Genomic DNA, 22,108 nt, shown 5'->3' with positions numbered 1-22,108 from the left:
TGGCATTCTTTCACCTAAAAGAGCTCAGTTGTGCACAGGCTGTGCTTTCTAGGATCAAGAACTATGACTTAACACCCTGGACCTAATAGAGATGTGGGATCGCTTGGTCTCCTGGGCTCTCTGTGGTTCTTGGGGATGTCTAGGTGCAAGACCCTAAGGTAGAGCCTGAGGTTTTAAAGAAGTTCAGGGCACATCATCTCTTGGTCCGGGCCACCATCATTTTTTACCTAATTTACTGCAGTAGCCTTGTAATTGGTCAACCTGCCCCTATTTGGTTCTCTCATCCCCAACCCATTCTTTACGCTGTAGCTATAGTGATTTTTCCAAAATATAAATCTGATGCATCCCTTACCTACTTAAGATCTGTCAGAGGCTCCCCATGGCCCTCAGGATGAAGTCTAGTGATCCAGACCCTGCTTGTATCTCCAGCCTCCTCAGCCCCTCCTCCCTGAGCACATGCTTCTCCAGACTCGGATTCTTACGGCCTCAGGACAGGCCATGTTCTTTCTCACCTCAAGACCTTTACATGCACTATTCTCTCTGCCTGGAATATTCTCCCCTCATACTCATTTCTCTTCTGAACATCTATGACTCCTTCTCCAGTTCTCATTTTAGATCAGTAGTACTTAACCATTATGAATCAGTCTGATGAAAACAATGAACTCTTTCCACAAAAAAACGCAAATATATACTCCTGTGTGCTCCTCATTTTGCATACAGTTCAGGGTACAGGAATCCCTGCTTAAGAACCTTTTAAGCTGAGCCCTCTTTTCTAGCACTTAACATACTTTATAATGAATGGTCAGTTTACCTCTCTGTCTCTCCGCTAGACTGAGCTGCATGAGGGCAGGACCATGACTTGGTCACCCTTGTGTCCTCTGGGTCTAGCACATAGGAAGTGCTTGATGCATGTTGAATGAAAGAATGAATGAATGAATAAACAAATATCTGCTCTTGACTAGTTCATGTTCTCTTTGGAGGAATAGGACGTGCATATTAACAGGTAACAAGCAGAAGATGGAAGGGGCTAAAAAGATATGCAACTGACAGACATTTTCTGAAAGTTCAGAGTTTGAGGTGGCCAGGCCACCTGGTAAAAACCAGCAGAGGAGGCTCTTGGGTTAATCTTGAAGATAGAAAGATTTACGGGGCTCTTGTTCTGTTTTCTAGAAATATTTTGTCAAAATAGAGTTGAGTGAAGGATAAAGAATGATTAAGCCTTTGATGGTTTCTGCTCCTCAAGAATTACTGGAGTCCATAGAATGATGAGATGTCAAGAGAAAGCCTCTCTTATTCCTTCTTTTCTATTTGTTGCTCCAACAAATATTTTTAAAGTACTTCCTCTATATCAAGCACTTTGTTAGATGTTGAGGGCATCTTGACCAATGAGCCTGACATGATCCTATCCCTTTTAGTTCTTGCTTGCTAGTATTAAGTACTAAGTTGTCCTCAGAGTTTGGGCCAAGGCCTTATTTGGGAATACTTTTCTTAAGGTCATTAGTTAGGGTTGAATTTAAATTTTAGAGGAATTTGTTAGAAATGATATGAGGTCAAGGCCAAAGTTCAAATCCCAGTCCTGCCTGTCACTACTATATTCAAATACCTCTTGAAATGCCAATTCTATAATTTGTAAAATGGAAGTAATATCTACCTCCTGGAGTTGTTACAAGAATTAAAGGAAGAAATGTGTATAAACCTTTAGCTGAGGGTCTGGCACAAACTAGCAACTGTTATTGCTTGTAGGGTCTAAATTGAAGGCTTAGTTTGGTGCAGTAATTTCTGCTGGTCCATAAGACATAATAGGATTGGATTTTTCCAGTCTGTGTGATTTATATAGCTCTCCATTTTCCTATAAGGGATTTTAGTAGAAAATAAGTATTGTCTTTTGAAGCCCTAGTTTCTCTTTCACGTCTTTTCCCCCCTTGCTTATTGCAGTTTTAAATACTTAATGTAGAAAATTAGAAATTTCAGTCATGTAAAGAAGCAGGAAAAAATCTCCCCAAGTCCCACTATCTAGAAAACTGTGTCTTAACGTTTTCTGGATGTCTGAGACTAATAAAAATTGTCTGTCATCCCTCCAGAACAATCAAACTTTTGCCCAAATATACAAATATTTTGATACAATTTCAGGAGTTTCTACTTGTTTATCCCAAAATTACAAAACCCTAATCTGACTCTCCAGCACAAATGCCACAGAGAGAAAACAAGCAGGCCAGGCTCTGATGTGACCTTCACATAAGGGCTTCCGAATCTTCTTGTTCCTGTAGTCACGTTGCTCCTTTTTCAGTCTTTTTTTAAAAGGCCCAAGTTATTAAACTAAGAATTGGCTATCTTTGATTATCTCTTATAATATAATTGCCACTGAACTCTAATTAAACAACTTCTTCATAGCTGTCTGGAGAGATGAGTTTAACTTCTGATTTCCTTGTGCATATGTTAGGTATATGTTCTGTTTGTGTGTCTTAGAGTAAAGTCAGGAGGGAAATTGGGAGAGTCTGCCTTGTGGGTAGGGGGGAAATCCACCATCTTTTCCTGCTTCCTCTTTGCCTCGTCACCTGCCCCAGGGCCATTTGTGCTGAGGCCTTCTCAGCGGCAGTCAGATGGAGAGCTGAGGGGAGGGTCTCTGGCCCACCTGCTCTGGCAGTGCAGGGAGTGGCAGGTTTGGAGTGCAGTTCCCCCTCTCCTGCCTGCTCCAGAGTCACTCATTTCTAGGACTGCGTCAGGATGGGGCCTGTGGATTGGTGGAGGAATCACGTGCAGTTCATGGAGCTTGGAGGTGGGTGTCTGCAGCCCACGTGCTGTGCTGTACTTTATTTTCTTGGCTCCAGTGCACAAATTCCACAGGAAGAAAACAATTGCCCAGGCTCTGTTTTCACACTCGCCTAAGAGGTTTTGAAGCCCTGTTTGTTGCAGTCAGGTTGCCATTGATTTTGATCTACAAAGATGCATTTCCTTCTGTCTTTTCCTTCTGAAATCAGCAGCCCTTGTTGAGTGGGCCTGGCTCTAGATAAACTTGTCTGCTTATGGAGGGTGCAGGCTGACGTAAGGACCTCAGGGCTGTGCAGACGCGGTGCCTGTGCTGCCCTGGCTCACAGGCCTATGTCCTCTCTTCCTTGGACTATTACCGGGGCCTCCCAACTCTTCTTTGCCTCTGTCCCAGCTTCCACTGTGCATCCAAAATTTCATTCAGGCGTACCCATCTGCTGACGTTGTACCCTGTTTAAACTCTGTCATGGTGCTACTCCCAGGACAAAGTCCAGGCTCACTGAAGTGGCTTACAGGGCTCTGCACCCCTGGCCCCTCTCTACCTCCTTCCTCCCCATTACCCCATGACCAGCCTACCAGCCTCTCACTGCTCCCAAACTTTATCCTTTCGGCACTTTCCTATCTGTACACTTACAATGCCTTCCTCACCTTTGCTGCCGGTGGGATGCCGGGCTCAGATGTGACCTCCTAGGATGCTTCCTGGATTCCCCAGGCAGGTTTTGTTGCTCCATCTTCTGAAAATTCTTGGGATTTAGTACAGCATGGTGATTACAAGTATGGGCTCTAGAGTCATACTCCCTGGTTTCGATTCTGGCCTGGCCCGTTCCTAGATGTGTGACTGTGGGCAAAATGAATTATCAACCCTTCTGTGCCTCAGTTTCTTCATCTATAAAATGGAGATGATATTAATAAACTTTATAGGTTATTGTGAATAATAAAAGAAGCTACACTTTAAAGTGTTTAGCACAATGCCAAACACAGCACTAGATAAATGTTCCTTTTTATTGTTGTTGTTATACTGGTACTTTGCATATACCTCTGTTAAGCTCTTATCACCTTATATATTTGTATATATCTGCACTACTAGGCCATATGCTCCTTGAGGACAGGTGCATATGTCGTTCACTTTTCTTGGCCCTGTGTATACACATTTGCAGTAAATGTGGCTGAATGAGTTACTGCGCACAGATTTGCCTTAGAAATGAAAACGGGCAACAGATAGAGCGGGCAGTGCTTGCGGTTGGCCATGGGGCTGACCAGAGAGCCAGGGTTGATGTGACCTTGATGGCAGCTGGTTTATCCTCCCCCACATCTGCGTCGACTCTTCTGTCTCCGAGAGCACAGAGTGCTTTTGAGTTAGCAAGGCCTTTCCCACATGGAAAAGGTCATGTGGAAATTAAGCATACCATAGGTACCAACTTCATGTGCATTTGCTTTTGTTTGGGACTGTAGGTGACATGTCTGAGAGTAAAGCCAAGAAGATAGAAATCAAGGACGTGGATGGCCAGACGCTGAGTAAGCTGATCGACTACATCTACACTGCCGAAATCGAGGTGACAGAAGAGAACGTCCAGGTAAACCCAGCCCCTGCTGAGAGCGCCGTGCATTGCACACTCAGGTGCACTGCTTTGCAGCGTCATTTAACCCTCACAGCAGCTCATTTGGTAACTGGAGAGGAAACTAAAGCTAGAGGTTAGGTGACTTGCCCTGGGTCACATGGCCAGTTGGGTGGACATCCCTCAAACTCATGCCCGCCTCATCACAGCACACGTGCTCTCAACCACTGGGCGTTAATGCCTCTGAATAAGCTTGGGCCCCAGAGCAGAAATCCTTTGACGTGTGTTGGTGGCAACTCTTGGTGAAGAAAGAACTAAAAGCCTGGGTGAACTTGCTTCTCCCCACTCATCGTGTACTCTGTAGGATTTTCCGTATTGGATTGTGAGGCTGTTACACACTTTTCCTGTTTCAGCATTAGTCAACCAAGTTTCTCTGGGCACTCATGCCCAGTGGAGGAGGTGCCCGGTGCCCGGCCTGAGTCTCAGTGGAGGTATGCAGCGTGAGATGTGTCGTTGCGGGCTTTTCTTCCTTTTGTTGCCCTCATCCTCAGCCATCTGGAGCCTCGAAAAGAGGAGCCAGTGCAGACCCTGCTTCACCCGACAGCGTGCTTCCTTGCTGCAGGGACCTGGTGGGGCATCAGCAGCATGCCTCCACGGGGGAGATGCTTGAGGGGGTGGCCCATGCGGGGACCCTGCAAATCGCTGGGCTGAACACAGACACAGGGTACACTGTTTCCTGTCATTAAGGATCTTACTATTTTAAGTGTTGGAAATTATATGTGATATGAATGTTTTTCCTCCCCCCCCCTTTTTTTTTGAAAGCACAGTTCCACCTTCCTTATGTATTGTGAGGCAAATGCCTTTCCAGTGACCAAAACACATAGGTCCCTTTTCCAAAACACAACCTCTTTTTCAGGATCGAGGTATTGGGGGTGCCGAATTGATAATCATTTATTTACTCAATTCAGCCCAAATATTCAAGTGCCTGTAATATGCCAGGTGCTTTGCTGGGCATGGTGCTTGTGACAGTGAGCATTGGTGAGCCCATTGCCTGCTATCCTGGAGTTTGTGGTTGAGGGGTGAAAACAGATTCTCATCAGATAAGCACACGAGTAATGTCTATGCACAAATTGCATTAAGTCCATTGAAGGAAATGAGAGAGAATATAAAGGGGACTCAGTAGTTTGGATGAAGGATCTGGAAAGGGCTCTTTTAGGAGGTAAGATTTAAGCTGAGGCTTAAATGAGTGCAAATGAGTGGGAGTTAGCTTGCTGCGGTGAAGGGTACTCATCAGGAGGGGAGTGTCGGGGTGCAGGCATGCCCGCTGCATTTGGGTCTGCAGAGCCTCCCTGCAATTGAGCCTATCTTTGTCTCTGGCTCCTGGGAAGGCTCTTGGTTTTACAGTGATCTGGATGAATCCTCACCCTGCTCTTGTCAAGCTGATCTGTATTTTATACACAGAAAAATGCACAGCCATTCCATTTTGTTTCCAGTCTCTCCCATCCAGAATGGAGTGGTCAATGAAATGTTTAAATCTTTGGTTTGGCAGCAGAATTCAAGCAGCTGAATGACTCTTGGGCAATAACAGTAAGTGCAAAGTAATTTAGTATAAAATGAGGATAGGGCATTATCTTGGCAGTGGATTTCAGCCCTGGGCAAATTCACTATGGATTCAGTGAGACCAAGAAATGACTGGAACGGTTCATGGGGTAAAAGGGTTTATACGCAACTTTATTCTCCCAGTAGTAGGTCGAGCACTGGCATGAGCTGAAAAAAGTTTTAAATGAATGATGTTTATGTCAGATCACCATCACATTTAAATTTATTCATATACTTTAAAAGTGATGTAAATATTGAGATTTACAAAGTGCAAGAAATTACACTTTTTGCAACTGTAATGAGAAACGCTAAGTATCCACCTAAAAATGTGCAGGGACAAATAATGTTGTGAAATCTTGCATTAGGATAGATCAGTAACTTATTATGGGAAAAATGGAAGTTCCTCTGGCCAGGATCCTCACCTGACCCTAAACTACTTGATGGTGTAACTGGCCTGCTGCTAGGCTACTGCTTCCATACCTGTAGGCAATAAGCTAGTGTTGACTGGGTCACTATATAAAGAGCTCTGCCCAGTGCTCTGGGGGAGGCAGAGATGGAGGTGGATTATGGACTTGCAGACTGCTGGACGCAGATGTGATTCCAGTGCTCGACCTAGTGCTGGAGAATAAAGCTGGGCATAAACCCTTTTACCCCAAGAACCATTCCATTGTCATTTCTTGGTCTCACTGAATCCATAGTGAACTTGCCTGGTGCTGAAACCATCAGGCAAGACACTCACTAACCAGACATAGTGGTAGGAGGAATTATCGCCCCCAGAGATGTCTGTGTCATAATCCCTGGAGTCTCTGAAGATGTTCGGCTAACGGTCAAAGAGGAATTAACATTGCAGATGAAATTAGTCGCTAGGCAGCTGAATGTGGGATGGGCAGATTACCTTGGATTTTCTGGGTGACCCAATGTAAAGTACAAGAGGAAGGCAGAATAAGGAGGACCGGAGAGATGTGACCCGCCACAGGGTCCACTTGATGCTTTTGGCTTTGAGGATGGGGAGCCACAAGGTGAGGAAGGTGGGTGGCCTCTAGAAGTAGGAAAGACAAGGAAACATACTCTCCTTTAGGCCCCCAGAAGGAATGCTGCTCTGCTGACACCTTAATTTTAGTCCAGTGGGAGCTACTGGGACTTCTGACTTCCAGAACTATAAGAAAATTAACTTGTGTTGTTTTAAACCACTAAAAATAAACAAAAAAAATGTACAGGGGAGGTTGTAGAATTGTTTGACTGGAACCAGCTTTTTCCTCCCTTTCCATCATGTATTTATTTAATAACTTTTCCCTTCTGGGAAGTACAAAGTGTTTACACACTTGGATAATTAGCAGTTTTCCTACTCTGGATCCTTATCACCTGGCTAGGCATTTTCTTTGCAACTTCTGTCTAAACCAATGGCAGTCTCTGTAACACCAATTTTCTTCAGTCTGGTAGCAGCAGGTAGACCAGTCAGAGGACTCTGGAGGGAATGAGTTCACCACTGATTTTTTTTTTCTTTTTATTAAGGTATCATTGATAAACACTCTTAGAAGATTTCACAAGAAAAACAATGTGGTTACTATTTTCACCCTTATTATCGAGTCCCCTCCCATACCCCATTGCAGTCACTGTCCATCTGTGTAGTAAGATGCCACAGAGTCCCTATTTGTCTTCTCTGAGCTACACTCTCTTCTCTGTGACCCCCCCTACACCATGTGTACTGATCATAATATCTTCAATCCCCTTCTTCCTCCCTCCCCACCCTCCCCCACCCCTCCCCTTTGGTAACTGCTAGTCCCTTCTTAAAGTCTGTGAGTCTGCTGCCATTTTGTTCCTTCAGTTTTGCTTTACTGTTATACTCCACAAATGAGGGAAATCATTTGGTATTTGTCTTTCTCTGCCTGACTTATTTCACTGAGCATAATACCCTCCACCTCCATCCATGTTGTTGCAAATGGTAGGATTTGTTTCTTTCTAATGGCTGAATAATATTCCATTGTGTATATGTACCACTTACCTTTATCCATTCATCTACTGATGGGCACTTAGGTTGCTTCCCTGTCTTGGCTATTGTAAATAGTGCTGTGATAAACATATGGGTGCATATGTCTTTTTGAATCTGAGAAGTTGTTTCTTTGGGTAAATTCCTACGAGTGGAGTTCCCGGGTCAAATGGTATTTCTATATTTAGTTTCTTGAGGAACCCCCATATTGCTTTCCACAATGGTTGAACTAGTTTACATTCCCACCAGCGGTGAGGGTTCTCCTTTCTCCGCAACCTCGCCAGCATTTATTGTTCCTTGTCTTTCGGATGTTGGCCATCCTAACTAGTGCGAGGTGATATCTCACTGTGGTTTTAATTTGCATTTCCCTCATAATTAGTGATGTGGAGCATCTTTTCATGTGCCTGTTGGCCATCTGCATTTCTTCTTTGGAGAAGTGTCTCTTCATATCCTCCGCCCATTTTTTAGTAGGGTTATTTGCTTTTTGGATGTTGAGGCACGTGAGTTCTTTCTGTATTTTAGATGTTAACCCCTTGTTGGGTATGTCGTTTACAAATATATTCTCCCATACTGTAGGATGCCTTTTTGTTCTGCTGGTGGTGTCCTTTGCTGTACCACCACTGCTTTTTTAAACTACTCTGTTTGGGTGGCGGCAGAGGGTCAGAGCAAAGATGATGTGCAGGTTCAGAGGGAGAAGTAGGAGAGAGGGACGAGGCAGGAACCAAGTGAGAATGGAGACCTGGCTCCCAGCCTCAGCCTAGCCACTGATTCACAGAGTGCCCTTCTCCTAGCCCTCGCCTGCTGCAGGGCATCGTTTGCCCATCTGTAAAGTACGGTCACAGGATTTGGTCAGAGAAGATGCTCTGCCAGGCTCAGATCTGCTTTCCCTCCCTCCCACCAGAGCTCTTCTGACACCCCCACGGGTACCCTGCCTCAAGGGTCAGTTTTGTCATCTGTAGAACAGGAACCACAACAGTACCCATTCTACTGGGTAGTCATGAGTCAGACTGTATCCCTTGAAATCCTGGCCCCACCATTTTCTAGCCATGTGACCCTAGACAAGTTACTTGACCTCCATGTGGCTGTGTTTTCATCTGTGATATGGGCATAATAACAGCACCTCATCGGGCTGGTATGAGTCCCAAATGAATTAATATAGGCAAAGCACTACCCTGTGCCCGTAGACAGTGTGGGCACAGAGGCCCTTTCACCTAGGAGCATATGGTCTGAGGGTGGGGACCTAAATGGGCACCATACAGTGTGATAGGGGCCAGAGGGGGGTGCCCAGGAAGCGAGGAGTGGTCACCACTGCCTTGATGGAGATGGTCAGTGCCGGCCTCACTGAGGAAGCGCTAGGTGGGCTGGTCTTGAAGGTAGATCGGGAGGTCAGTCCTGCCTCCCTCTGCCCGCCTGTCTGTGTCCCAGCTGGTGTGCGAGTTCTTGAGGGACCCACTGTGTTCCTTGTGCGCCGGGTGTGGAAGGGGCACTATGTGCAGGGGCTTCACTGGGAGGCACAGTGTGAAACCTTCAGGGAACTGCACATTACTTGGAATCAAAGAGATGTCCTAACTATTCCCTTTCCTTTTTCCTCTTCACTTTAAACTGTGGCTTGGTCAGGGTGACCTTAGGGGAAAACAAAATTTAAAAAGGTTGAGAAGAGTTTGTATCAAAATGCGGTGTATCTGCTGAGGCAGTTGCTCGCAAGCTCTGAAGACAGTATTTGTTGAGGATTTGGTGCACCGAGGAGGTGAGCACAGAGGAGCTAGGGCTCTCCTGAAAGCCTCAGGAACAAGGGCCAGAGAGCTGAGGCTTGCTTGAGTGGCTGGGAGAGCTCTGCCCTTATATGTCCCCAGCCATGCACATCGTGGGAGACTGAGTTGCCCTTCCGCGGTGGGGGGACCGACCGTCAGGACCAGCATTTACTGTTACTCATGGTAAGCCAAGCACGCTTCAGTCACTTTGCTGCATTACTTCACTTAATTTTATAACCACCAAATGAATGTTCTAATATAACCCTTCTTTTGCAGTTGAAGAAATCGATGTCCAAAGGCGTTAAATAGTGGCCCCAGTCACATGGTAGTGAGTGGCAGATGGGGATTTGAGTCCAGCCCTCACCAACTCTCTGTGCTCTGTTGATGCGGTGAACTTGAATTCCTTGTTCAATGAATGATCCTAATCTTGCCTTCAGCTCGTAATAATTAATAATAATAAAAATGAATTTAACTGAATACTCCCTATGTACCATGAACTGCAATAATTGCTTTAAATGCATTCTGCTATTAGATCCTCACAACATGCCTTTAAGGAAGTACCATTATTATCTTCATTTTACTGTTGAGGGGACAGAGGCACAGAGAGGTTGAATGATTGGCTTTTATGCACATGGTTGGTAAGTGGAGGTCGGAATTCCAAGTGACACTTTTAGTCACAGTGCTTTTCTGCGAGCTCTCCTGTTCATCTGCACACCACCCCTATCCCCCTTCTTTTTCTCAACAAATTTTTGTTTAGCACTGTTTCTGTGCCAGGCCTCATGCCCGGTGCCAGCACAGACAGACCCACCATGTGGCTGAGGCAGAGGCCCCGGGCAGGCTGGTTTCCTGGGCCTCTGGCAGGTGCGGTGAGCCTTCCCTCTGTGCATGGCCCCACCTCTCTGAAATTCCAGGAGTGGGTGCTTTCTGAGGTGGGGCATTTCCTTTTGTTTTTGTTAAAGGAAACAAACTCTGTGACGGGATATCCTCTGCTGTGTTTTCATGTTATCTGAAGGAGAGAAAAAACAAAATGGGCCTGCACATAAAAAATGAAGGGGAGGACATTTGCAAGCTGGAGGGGAATCTGTAAGCCCTGCTGAGGCTCGTTCGAGGGCCTGTTTTCCCCAGAGCCACAGTGCTGGGGTGGCGAGAAGCAAGCCGGAAGCCTTTTGACTTAGGGTAGGGTCCTCTCCCACCCCTGTGGTGGATTGCTCCCTTCCCCTTCTCAGCCTCCTCCCAGGGACCAAGCAGAACTGCCCCAGCGTTTCCACCAGGACAGTCTTGCTGAGGTCCTGGGCTTGGCCTCTTGTTCACGATCTTGTTATGCTGCCACTTGAGGGAGTCGAGCAGCGGGCAAGAGAAGAGGAAATCCTTGGAGAGCCCTTGTTGATGTGGGAGAGGGAGGTGGAGGCAGCCACCTCATGGACATTCTGCTCGCACTTCTTTCGCAGCCCCTGGGTTGTGTGTGTGCTTGTCATGTGCAGCCCCAGAAGCCCAGTGGGCTGGGCCCCAGTTTATCCCTGAGTCTCAGAGGTGGAGCCACGCTCTGTCTTCCAGCCTCCAAGCCTCCCCACTCAGCATTCTGACTTCCTTTACTTTTCTTTCACATCTTCCTGGAGGAAGCAAGCAGTGGGAAGAAAAGGGCCTTTGACTCATAGCTAATCACAGCATGAGATCAAAGAGAGGGCAGGGGCAATGAGAGAGACCACAAGCCCCGGTCATTCTGGGAAGCCAGCCTGGGAATGCTCCTGGGCAGGCGCAGACCCGGACAGAATGGACGGCATGCAGAGGTGGGCAGCCTCATCATTTTTGCATGCTAAGTGGGTTTTATGAACAGTAGGGAAGTTGAAAGCTATGTGGGTAGCTTTCCAGAGAGATTTTAAAAACTGAGAGCATAACCCAAGGAATATGTTCAGGAAGTATTTATTATTTCATTTCTTAGGCTGATTGTCATGAGCTTGAGAATTTAAGCACCAAACTGTGCTGTTGTCCTCCTGGTGAAACAGAGGGTGAGGGGGGAGGTGTCCCTGGCATGATCTCATCGTGGCTTGGCTGGGCGTGCCGTCTCGGGTGGGACTCCCAGAATGCTCCTCTGGGGGACAAAAGGCTGCTCTCCCATTCCCGCCTCTTCTCAACCTGACCCCTTTGGGGCTTGCCAAAGAACTGAATAAGGCTGTGTGCTAGACAGCATTTGATTATTCCTCTCCACCAGGGTAAGTGGTTAGAAGTTCTTGGTCCCTAGTGTGATCAGCCATCCCAGCTCACCCAGGACCGAGGAGTCTCTTGAGACCCAGGACTTTCAGTGCTAAAATTGTCAAAGTCTCAGCAACCCAGGCTGATTGGTCAACCTATGGCCCTAACTGTCCAGTTTGTAGCTCATGCTGGTTGGCTGGAGTACGGGATGTCATGGAGGTCATTTGGGAATTTGGAACACAGCTTTCCATTCCTGCTGTGTATTCAGCAAGAATGGTTAATGGTTCTCCACTTCACTAGCAGGCAGAGAGTAATCTGGCTCTGGAATCTTTGGCTACGCTGAGCAAGCTCCCAGGTTAATTGAGTTTCCTAGTTTATGTCTGCTTAGTGGAGGTGGTGACACCCCAGTGGGGATAGAGTTCAGTTGGCTAGATTTGGAGCCTGGCTGTGTTCATTTATGGTCTAAAACTCTTAAGAGTTTTATCATTTTCCTTCTCTGGAATGAATCAGTTGTTCAGAAAATACCAAGGACATGGTGCCAGTTTACTGCTGTCCTGCTGGGGACATGGGAGAGTGGAAGAAAGAGGGCAGAGGAAGGGAGAGGAGCATGTTTTCTAGAATCAGTTGCTGTGAGGGAGAAGCTTAGGCTCCTAGGTAGGAAGAGCTTTCCTTGTGGCGAGCAGGTGTTTTGCTCAGAGTAGGAACACCTGTAGTGGAGGCTCTTGCTGGGTTTGGTGTGTGGGCAGGGATGAGGAAGAGCGACCAACTGTCCCCCTTTTAGCATTGACAGTCCCGTTTCCTGGAAAACCCCTGGGTCCTAGGCAAATCTGCACAGCCGGTTCCCCTAGTGGAGGAACAAGGACCAAGAATGGGCAGTGGACAGAGTTTTTGGCCTGACCACATGGAGGTGATCAGAGCTGTTTGGGGAGAAGGTCAGGTCCAGAATTTAAGTCATTAAATAAAAATAAAAGGACCAAGAAAGCAAGGGCACCCAGCAGCCCATGTCCGACCGGGCAGGCCCTTGTGGTTGTGAACAGCTGGAGTCTGGCTGGCCAGACGTGCTCTGTGCGCGCCAGGGGAGCAGCTGAGAGCAGAGGCCCAGGGCCTGGGGTTGTTGTGGGACGAATGGATGCTGGGGGTCCCACGCTAAACAGCCTCAAATCAGGCTGTTCTACTCTGTGATTTTTTTTTTTCTAAATTTCTTTTTGGGAAGATACTCTCAGACTGTTTAGCCCTTTCCCAGGTCAGGGGTGAAGGGGAGTGGAGCTGGGGTTGAGTGGGACCCTCTGGCTGTATCTCTTGGAGTTTTGATCTAGAGGGCAGGTTTTGGCAGCTGTGCAAAAGTCCTAGGGAAACTCAACTGGGGCTGGCAGTCTGAGCACCCATCTGGCCTGCTCAAGCCAGTCTTTCCTGGCCTTTAGGAAAAACACAAGCACACACACCTGAGCAGGAATTATTTCTGTCTCCCAGGATACAGGATAAATGCTCCTGTGTGCTGTGACCTTTTCTCTGAGAATGTACCCAGAGATGTTCTTCAGTATTTGTCTCTTGGATGGGAGGGCGAAATGTGATGGCCTGAATCCCAGGGGATTTGGGGCAACTCTTGTTCCACAGACTCTAGGCTCCACAGAGCAGGAGTCTAGTTTATCATGCTTACCACCAAACCTCCTGATCTAGACCACAGAGCCTAGACCAGTTCCTGGCATAGAGATGCTCAGTAATTAAGTGGGGAAGGAGCTAGTGAACAATTCAGTGAGTACTTTTCTAAGTGAAGACAGTATGCTGAAGGCTGTAGAGGAGTACTTCTCAAACTTGGCTGTACATTAGAAACAGCTGAAGGGCTTTTGCAACATCTCACTACCTAGCGTGAGAGCGAGCGAGCCCTGCTGTGTCTTGTTGTAAGGCACCAGCCCTACTGGATTGGGCTCTACCTTCATCACCTCCTCACAGGACCTATCTCCAAATACATTGGCACTTAGGGCTGCAACATACAAATTGGGGGTGGGGGTGGGGGTGGCAGGGCGCAAACATTCAGTCCAAAGGCGTTTTGTTACTCAGAGTGGTTTGTGACCCAGCAGTTGCAAGTATCGCCTGGGTGCTCATTAGATGTGCGGGCTCTCAGCGCCACCCTGGGCCTACAGAATCAGGATCTGCATTTTAATAAGATCTCCAGGGAATTCATATACACATTATCTGTTGGGAAGCATTGCTGTGGGCTGTAAGGATACAGAGAATCTATCTGCGGGTGCTTATTATCTATGAAGTGGGGAGTAGTGGGAAATAAGGCTTGGCGGCCCTGAAGGTCGGGCCAGGAAGTTTGGACTGATTCGGACAGACAGTGTAGAACCAGGCAAGCACCTTGAGCCTGGGAGCAGTGTGATGGGAACCATGCTTTAGGGAGACGGGGCCCTGCCACCAGTGGTCTGGTGTCTCAGAATGTCACCTTCTTCTCCAGGTGCTGCTCCCAGCAGCCAGCCTGCTGCAGCTCATGGATGTCAGGCAGAACTGCTGTGACTTCCTGCAGTCTCAGTTGCATCCCACCAACTGCCTGGGCATCCGCGCGTTTGCAGATGTGCACACCTGTACTGACCTTCTGCAGCAGGCCAACGCTTACGCAGGTAATGGGAATCCGGGCCGCTGCACTTGCGATGAGCTCGTTGATGTGAATAACCTGGTGTGTGGTAGACCCCTCAAAGATGGAGAAAAGTGCGCTCTGCTGTAAAGCAGTTATAATTTAGTCAGGGAGGCAAGACACAGGTGGGAAGATTTAACAATTGAAGAGTTTAGCTCATCGCCAAGTGGTGTATGATTATCTGGCGGGTGGATGGTACAGGCAGTCATTTTGACTGGGGAAGTGGAAGGCGGTCTGAGGAGGCTTCGTGGGGGCGGGGAGAAGAGTGATGTGCACAAGGTCTTGAAATAAATCTTTGTTGTTGTTAAGAAAATCTCTCTTTTGATCAAAGTATTCTATGAACATGATTTAAAAATTCAAATACTACTGCAAGGTTTATAACAATAAGCAAGATTCCCCTGTTCTGCCTCTCCACACCAAGACTTGCTCCCCAGATCCACTGATTTTCAATTCTAAAAGAATTAAAAAGCAGGTTGCGTTTCAGCTAAAAACTGCTTCATCTACTCTTCATCTCTGTTGATCTAAGTAAAATGTTTGTATCCCTATTCTGGGTTTATTAGCCTCAGATATTATCTGTTGACTTCTCACAGAAGAACAAGTGAGATTTCATACTTTCCTTCCTAAACAGATGCTCTTCTCCTCTCACAATATTCTCCTAATATCATTTCTACAACTGAGCTGAGTTGTGTATTATAATTTTTTAATCAGAAAAAATTAGAAACTAACATTCAAATATTAAAAACATTTTAAACTAGAAAGGCAGTTAATAACTGTCTTTTTCTTTTGCATAGCGAGTGTCATTACCACTAATTCACGCAAGACAGATACAACTGAACAGTCCTTCTCAGTTCATCAGATCATCTGTTGATGCCATTTAATTTTTCTTGGAGCCATTTTCCTTTGGGTTTTGGGAGGGAGGAGAGATGAATGTGAATGTTCAGTCCACCATATTCAGCTGGAAATAAATCTTCATTGATAGGTATTTCCACTTGAGGGTGAAGATCACGAGTAGGCTAGGAAATAGGTCTGGTCATTTTAATCAACAGACTCGGCCATGGCCATGGCCACCTCCTTCCCTTGCAATAAAACATCTCATTCTTGCCCCTGCCCAAGCGAATATCATCTGTGTTCTGTTCTGTGTCTTCTGTCCGGCCAATGTCTGGATATTAGCTGAGGGCTGCTGGCTGCCCACCTGCCAGCTCCCTGTACTGAATTAGCCCCTCTGCCCACAAGGCAACAAGCATTTACTCTGCTCTTTTATTTCCTGCTCAACCTCCAGACCCCAGGAGCCTGCATGGACTTTTACTTCTCTCTCAAGTCTGCTTCTGAGGACACAAATGGGACCAGTTGTTAAGACATCCTTATGATGATTTCTGTGAAGCGTGTTCCCTAGTTGCCCCAGTTCTGTAAATTCTGCTGACTCTTCTGCCTTTGAACCTTCATCTCCTGATTCTTCACTTCCCCTTCTGTGCCCTCTTTCCCCTTCCTGTTCCCACACCCCCTTTCTGCTTTCTCTCAGGGAGGCGGCTTTCTTGAGCGATGTGCTCAAGCTTTGCTTCAGCAGGAGCCCAGAGCTTGGCCAAAGCCCAGGGCAGCGTGTGAACACCTGCTGGTGCCGTGGGGGGAGTGCTTAGAGGCCAGGGGCTCGCTGTCGTCCTCTGCCTTGTCTCCTCTGCCCAACTCTCCTGCAGAGCATGTGCGTGCATGCGTGTAAACACAGCACATGTCCCATCCTTCTGTCATCGGCTCACATGATCATCTGAGATTTGGGGAGGGTTCTGAACGCCCACCTTTAACAGAGGCTCCCTCGTTCTTTTGGCTTGGCTTCCCCCGCTTTGAAAATCTGTGTGATTTTGGTGAGACTCACCTGTGGGAGAGCGGGGAGAGCAGGAAGGACGCAGCCGGGAACACGGCGTTGTCTTGGTGCTCCCTGGTCCTGTTGCCATGGTGATTGGGTTCTGTCAGTATTGTCGGGGTGTGTGCACACATATGTGTATGTAGATAGCCTGATGAACTGTTTGGAGCTAGTATTTAAGAGCTCTCACTTCATACCGTACCCTGTGCTAAGCATTTTATGCGCATCATCTCATTTATACCTACGGCAGCTAAGGAAACTAAGACACAGAGAGGTGAAGCTATCTGCTGTGTCACACAGGTGGTCGAGACATCCAGACAGTGTTGGCTCTGAATCAGTGCTTATGTTGTAAGCTGCATTCTGTGGCTGCTCGGCCTGGTTTGACTGGAAGGTAGCCCTGTGAATCAGTAACTGAGAGTTGGTGGCTAGAGTTGGCATTTTCCATTGGAAATGTGAGCCTGCAAGCCTGTGGCACATAGTCACAAAATCCTCACAAGCAGACAGTGTAGACAGACAGCCCGCTGTCACTGCTAGACATGGGATGTTTAGTCATCTTGGGGTGGGGAAGTGTGACGTGGACGTCTTCTCTTCCCTGGTGGGAGGCTGCCCCCTCACTGCGTGTGTAAACCCTCCCGCTTTCCCTGGCTCAGTTACCATGACTTCCGCCGAGAGCCTCTCCCTGTCATCCGGGCTTTCTGTGGAACCTGTGGCCGTCTTCCGCTCCCTGCTCTCTCTGCAGCTCTCTGCCGTGTGCAGCAGGGAAGTCACGCTTATGCAGAGGTTGATAAGACCATGCTGCAAAGACAGTAGAAGAAGCAGTGTGAAGGTAAGATGGTGCAGTACTCAGAGAAGGAAGTATAAAGTGATCTTCTGTGCTTGATCCCTTGCACCAAAAGGATGTGGTCCTGCTTTGTTTGTTTGGTCTTATGCCACCTGCCTTCAGATGAAACCTGGCATTCTCTGCCCTGGCTGCTCTTGAGACGAATCTGCTGCCTCATCCCATAATATACGTGGAAGTGTAGGTACCCACTGGGGTCACACATAAGGGACAGTGCCAGACCCTGTGGTCCCAGGCTTTCCTGGCCCCCTGCCTCAAATTATGGGGTATTTTAAGCCAACAAACTATAAGGAGACCTCCCAGATGAGAATAAGGGAACAGACCAGCCCACCTTTTGGAGCTGAGTGGCCCCAGGCCTGTTTTCTTCCTCTCTGTGGTGGGGTGTAGTACATCCTGCCCTGTTTCCAGGCTGGTTTGGGGCTTGGTGGGTGGGCAGGGAGAAGAGCCTCCTGCAGAGGGAGGCACTGCTGAGGGCCGCGCTCCAGCACCTCCCTGCCTGTCTGGTCATCTGCAGTGAGCGGGCCTCAGAGCCGGGTGCTGGTGGAGAGATGGGACTCCTCAGCACGCACTGTGGGGGGAGGACCATTTCCAGAGCTTCTGACTCGGTTTCCTCTTTGTCCAGGTATACAGGCAGGTTTATCCTGCCTCCCCCACTCTCCCTAGTTTCTGGCTAGCTGGCCTCTGCCTTCACTTATCTGTGACCACCAGCTTTGCTTCTGAATTCTATTCTTTTTTCTCCTTCAAGACAAACTTTCTTTTGCTGTTATTGTTATTACTGCTGTTGTTATCACTATTTTAATACAAAACCACCCCCCAATTATTGCAGAAGAAGACAGCCAGAAAGAGCAGGAAAAGCACCTGCCACAGTCGTGCCTGGAGAGAACTGCGGGCAGCGCCTTGATATGTAGATTTCCTGATCTTTTTCATTGCATATGTATGTTTTCTAGCTTAAAAAACCTTAGCAGCATATACTGAATATCCTTCCATGTTAGCAGATGCATTGCTATACCATTATTTAAAAACTTTAGAAAATGTATTAAATAAAATTCAAGTTATCCCCCTGGTAAGAAAAATCCAAACAGGATGCAGAAGCGTCAACTGCAAAGTCAGTCTTCCTCCAGGCCCTCTCTCCGAAGGGGCAGGGGTACTGTCTTGGTGATCCCTTCAGAATACATTATATTATGCTTTTTAACTGAAATAGAAGCATTCTGTACTCACTGTCCTTTTTCTTGACTTACTACACAGTCTTGGAGTTCTTTCCAGACCCTTGTGTGTGGTATATCTTACTCTTTTTGTCTGCTGCATAATATGGATGAACTACAACTTATTTAACCAGCTCTTGATTGATGAACATTAGTATTAGCAGGTTTTTCTTTTATATAAAATGCTTGAATGAGAATTCTGATACATAATATTTTAAAGCATATTTAGTAGCGTGTAGGTAATAGTGAGATTGCATAATGTACTAGCATAATGTAGCTCAAAGAGAGTGTGCATTTTTTTAAAAATTGATACCTATTGCCAAAATGCAACTGTTTTTAAGGTCAGCTCTTGCTTTCTGGTAAGGCTTCGCCCCCTGGTGAAGGCACGAAGAGAGAGGCAGACACAGGTGCCCAAAGACTCTGGGGGCTGGAGCACCACCTCTGTCCCCCTGGCCGCCTGTTGGCTTCCTGTGTGGAAGGCCCCGTCTCTTCCTGCTGCCGCAGTCCCTCCTGTCCCCTTCAAGGTTATGCCCCCAGGTTGACTGTGATTATTTTGCGGTGGGGAAGGGTGGGTCCCATTTTTAAAACCTGATTGCTGAGACCCTGGCCCCCAGCTGATGGTGTCAGAGTCCTCCTGGGTGACTAGCAGCTGGGCAAGGGACCCTGGTGTTTTGTGCAGCAGGTTTCTTATACCCATTATTGTTTACAGGGACTGCTTAATCTTTAACTTCACGGGCCAGGGTGCAGGTTTATGGGGACTCTGTTGTCAGGTAATTGGACGGCCATGCACAGAGCTGTTAACGGAGGGATGTTAATGAGACCCCAATAATGAAGTGGCAATTAAAATTCTTTGGACTTGTTGTTTACATCAGTCTGCCAAAGCTGAGCTAAAACTCTCCAGCCATGAGATGGAAAAGTTATCGGATTTCATGTATTTATTGAGAGAAATGGCCTTTTTCAATTGAGTCACTTGAGATCATGGAATGAAGTGATTAAGCTAAAGGCAGCATAAAAGTTGGACAAATAATTTAAAAACTGGAAACCTCTGACTCAGTAAGATTGTCTTGTAAAATTGCTGCCTCCAGCTGTGCATCAGAAAATGGTGATGATTATGATAATGGTAAAAGTTTCTGTCATTTCTGCGCACTTGCTAGGGTGCGAGGTGTGGTGCTGCACACGTCACAGGCATTATTTCATTTTGGTCAGGTAACTATAAGAGGTAGTTATCGTTTTCCTAGTTTATAGATGAAGACTGAAATTCCAGAAAGGCGTAGTAACTTAGCCAAGACCACATCATTTGTAAGCGGCAGCGTTAAGATTCACCACGAGGCCGTCTGATTCCAGAGCCTGTGCTCTGAGCCCATTACTTTCACCTCCAGAGGCCGGTACAGCCTATGTCGCCCTGGCGGCTGCCGTACTCCTGCCCCCCACTGATTTTCTGCTTTTCATCTGAAGGTGGCAAATGAAGCGATAGGTGCAGAGACAGTAGTTTTTGTGGCTAGGTGTTCTCCCTGAAGGGCTTGTAGGAAATATCCCTTATTCCTCCCTTTCTCTGGGTAGCAGGGAACTCTGTGTTGAATCGATAACACTGATAACTGAGCAGTATTGATGCAGTCCATCTGTAAAATGGGGTGTGTGTGTGCGGGGGGGGGAGAAAGGGGGAGGGACAACACATGTATTTCTGGAATTAAATCAGCGTGGAAGGAAGGCTCCTGTCCCACCAGGTCTAGGCAGGGCAGAGGCAGTAATGTGAGAGCCCGAGGGCTGCTGGTGTGATGCAGTGTGACAGGGCCCACGGTGGGTCTCTCTTACTTCCCCCTCTGAGCCTTCTCCCTGGAGCAGAGAAACTGGGGACTCCAAAAGCCAAATATTGATTCAGGAAAGCTTACCTCGGCCCTCCAAAAATAGGGCAACAGCGGGCAGGAGACATGCATTTAAAGAGGCTCTGTTTTATTTTCTTACCCTACTAAAATGCTTTGATTCTGTTTGTGTGTCCCCTGTGTCACCCAGTCTTTCCTGGGAGGCGTGACGTGTGGTTCAATTCAGAGCCACTCCTACCTGTTCCTTGGGGCTGCTGGCAGGGGAATAATGGGGTTCTTTTAATCTCTGCAGGTCAAAGAAGTCATAGGTGGGTTTTCAGTTCCATTTGTTCTGGGCTTGTAGTTTAGATGAACCCGATTAAAGGTTTAGCTTTATTTCATCCCATCAAGATGGGGGAATGGGTGTGGGATTAACTTGAGCAATTGCCTGAGCCCCAGGCAGTCCTAAAGAATGGTAGGGAAGAGCAGTAATGATCTTGGAGCTCAATATATGCAGATGTGCTGGACGCCGAAGATCCAGCCTCAAACAAGACAGGATTCAAGCGACGTAGAATTTGCTCTCATGGAGCTCACAGCCCCAGTATGGGAGAAAGGCCTCAGATGCTAAGAAAGGCTGATGAGGGCTATGGTGATTTTTGTTTCCTGTTTGGAGGGCTTTGGACCATAGAAGAATGTCACTTCATGTAGCCTGGTGGACAGGGATTAGGGAAAGATCTTACCACTTCAGGAGTTAGGTCTGAGATTTGAACCCAGAGTGGATGTCCAAATATTTAGATTACTACTATTCTAAGACTTATTTGGAAGAAAGGTCTTCAGATTAATATTCTCTTTGTCTCTCTGTAGCACCCTTAAGAGGAATTCTTTGGGTCCTCTGACGTCCATATTGAATTTTACCCCAATGGCCTGCTCAGGGCAAGTCATTATCGTCTCGGAGACCAAGATGCTCATCAGAATGTTTGTTATTGTAATTGGGTGGCCTTGGTCTCAAACCCTGGCTCTACCACTTACTGCTGTGTAAACCTAAGCCTGTGACTGAATAATTTTTAAGCTTCCATTTCTCCATCTGTAAAATGGGGATATTGACATTCACTTCAGTAGGGCTTTTGGGAGAAATCAGTGACAGAACATGTGTAAAACACCTAGCACAGTGTTAGCTACTATTAGGAAACACCCTCAACTCTCTGCAGGCCTACTTCCTTGAAAAGACCCACCTCTATCCCCCCGAGTGAGCCCTTTACTGGGAGTGTGCCATCCAAGTTTTCTCATTCATTTAACATTGGGATATGTGTGTGTTGCTTGGTGGGCAAAGAACTTGAAATCATCTAGTGCCCCTCCCCTTCTCCCTAATTTCTCATCCACATGGACAGGAATAGATAGACACTCTGTGTTTCATTAATCAAGACCTGGAACTTAAACAGTGTTTGTTACTTAAAGTAAAGCCTGATTAATTAGGACCCTTAACCAGAACTCTTAATCAATTTTTTTTTTCTGTTTCCACTCATGTTTAAGGAGAAAGAAGCAAAAAGATAAGAAAAGTTATTCTTGGAGAATTCCCCTTCAAGGGGCTAACGCATGATAGAAGACACTACACACCTTGCGCCTCCCACCTACCCCCCAAGCTCTAGCTGCACCAGCCTCTCCATTGCATCTCCTGGAGCCTGGCACAGTCCCCCATACTTTGTGGGTGTTCAGTAAACATTGTTAGATGAGTGGAGACGTAGCCTAGGCTCTAGCTAGGTTGAGCTATTGCTCTTTCTGTTCTCTAGAATGCCCTGAATTTTCCTGCTTCCATGCCGTGATTTATACTTGGGGTGCCTCTTCCAGTCATGGCCCTGTGGACTTAGGGTTGGAGTAATACGTGCCATGTCTGACCCCACTCATAAGCCAGTAGGCTGCTTGTAGGCATCAGCTC

At 47.0% G+C, this 22,108-nt stretch overlaps 1 protein-coding gene and 1 long non-coding RNA gene across 10 annotated transcripts in view; both read left to right on the top strand.

The window, feature by feature from the left end:
- KLHL3 (kelch like family member 3) overlaps nucleotides 1–22,108 on the top strand; it is a 133,825-nt gene that overhangs the window by 57,745 nt on the left and 53,972 nt on the right. For 8 of the 9 annotated variants that reach the window (XM_036897666.2, XM_057490903.1, XM_036897639.2 and 5 more), the window contains 2 exons: nucleotides 4,219–4,340; nucleotides 14,305–14,467. In XM_036897666.2, the coding sequence (XP_036753561.1) occupies nucleotides 4,219–4,340; nucleotides 14,305–14,467 (285 nt within the window). The remainder of the gene's footprint in view (nucleotides 1–4,218; nucleotides 4,341–14,304; nucleotides 14,468–22,108) is intronic. The other variant, XM_057490904.1, reaches the window with a different exon arrangement.
- Nucleotides 8,844–10,136, top strand: LOC130680423 (uncharacterized). Its single transcript, XR_008993431.1, has 2 exons — nucleotides 8,844–9,842; nucleotides 9,936–10,136. It is a non-coding gene; the product is annotated as an uncharacterized LOC130680423 (long non-coding RNA).

The sequence above is a fragment of the Manis pentadactyla genome, chromosome 13 (genome assembly GCF_030020395.1).
Source record: "Manis pentadactyla isolate mManPen7 chromosome 13, mManPen7.hap1, whole genome shotgun sequence".
Taxonomy (NCBI): Eukaryota; Metazoa; Chordata; class Mammalia; order Pholidota; family Manidae; genus Manis; species Manis pentadactyla.
Note: the sequence above shows the minus strand (reverse complement) of the source record. Positions and strands in the feature narration are given on the sequence as shown.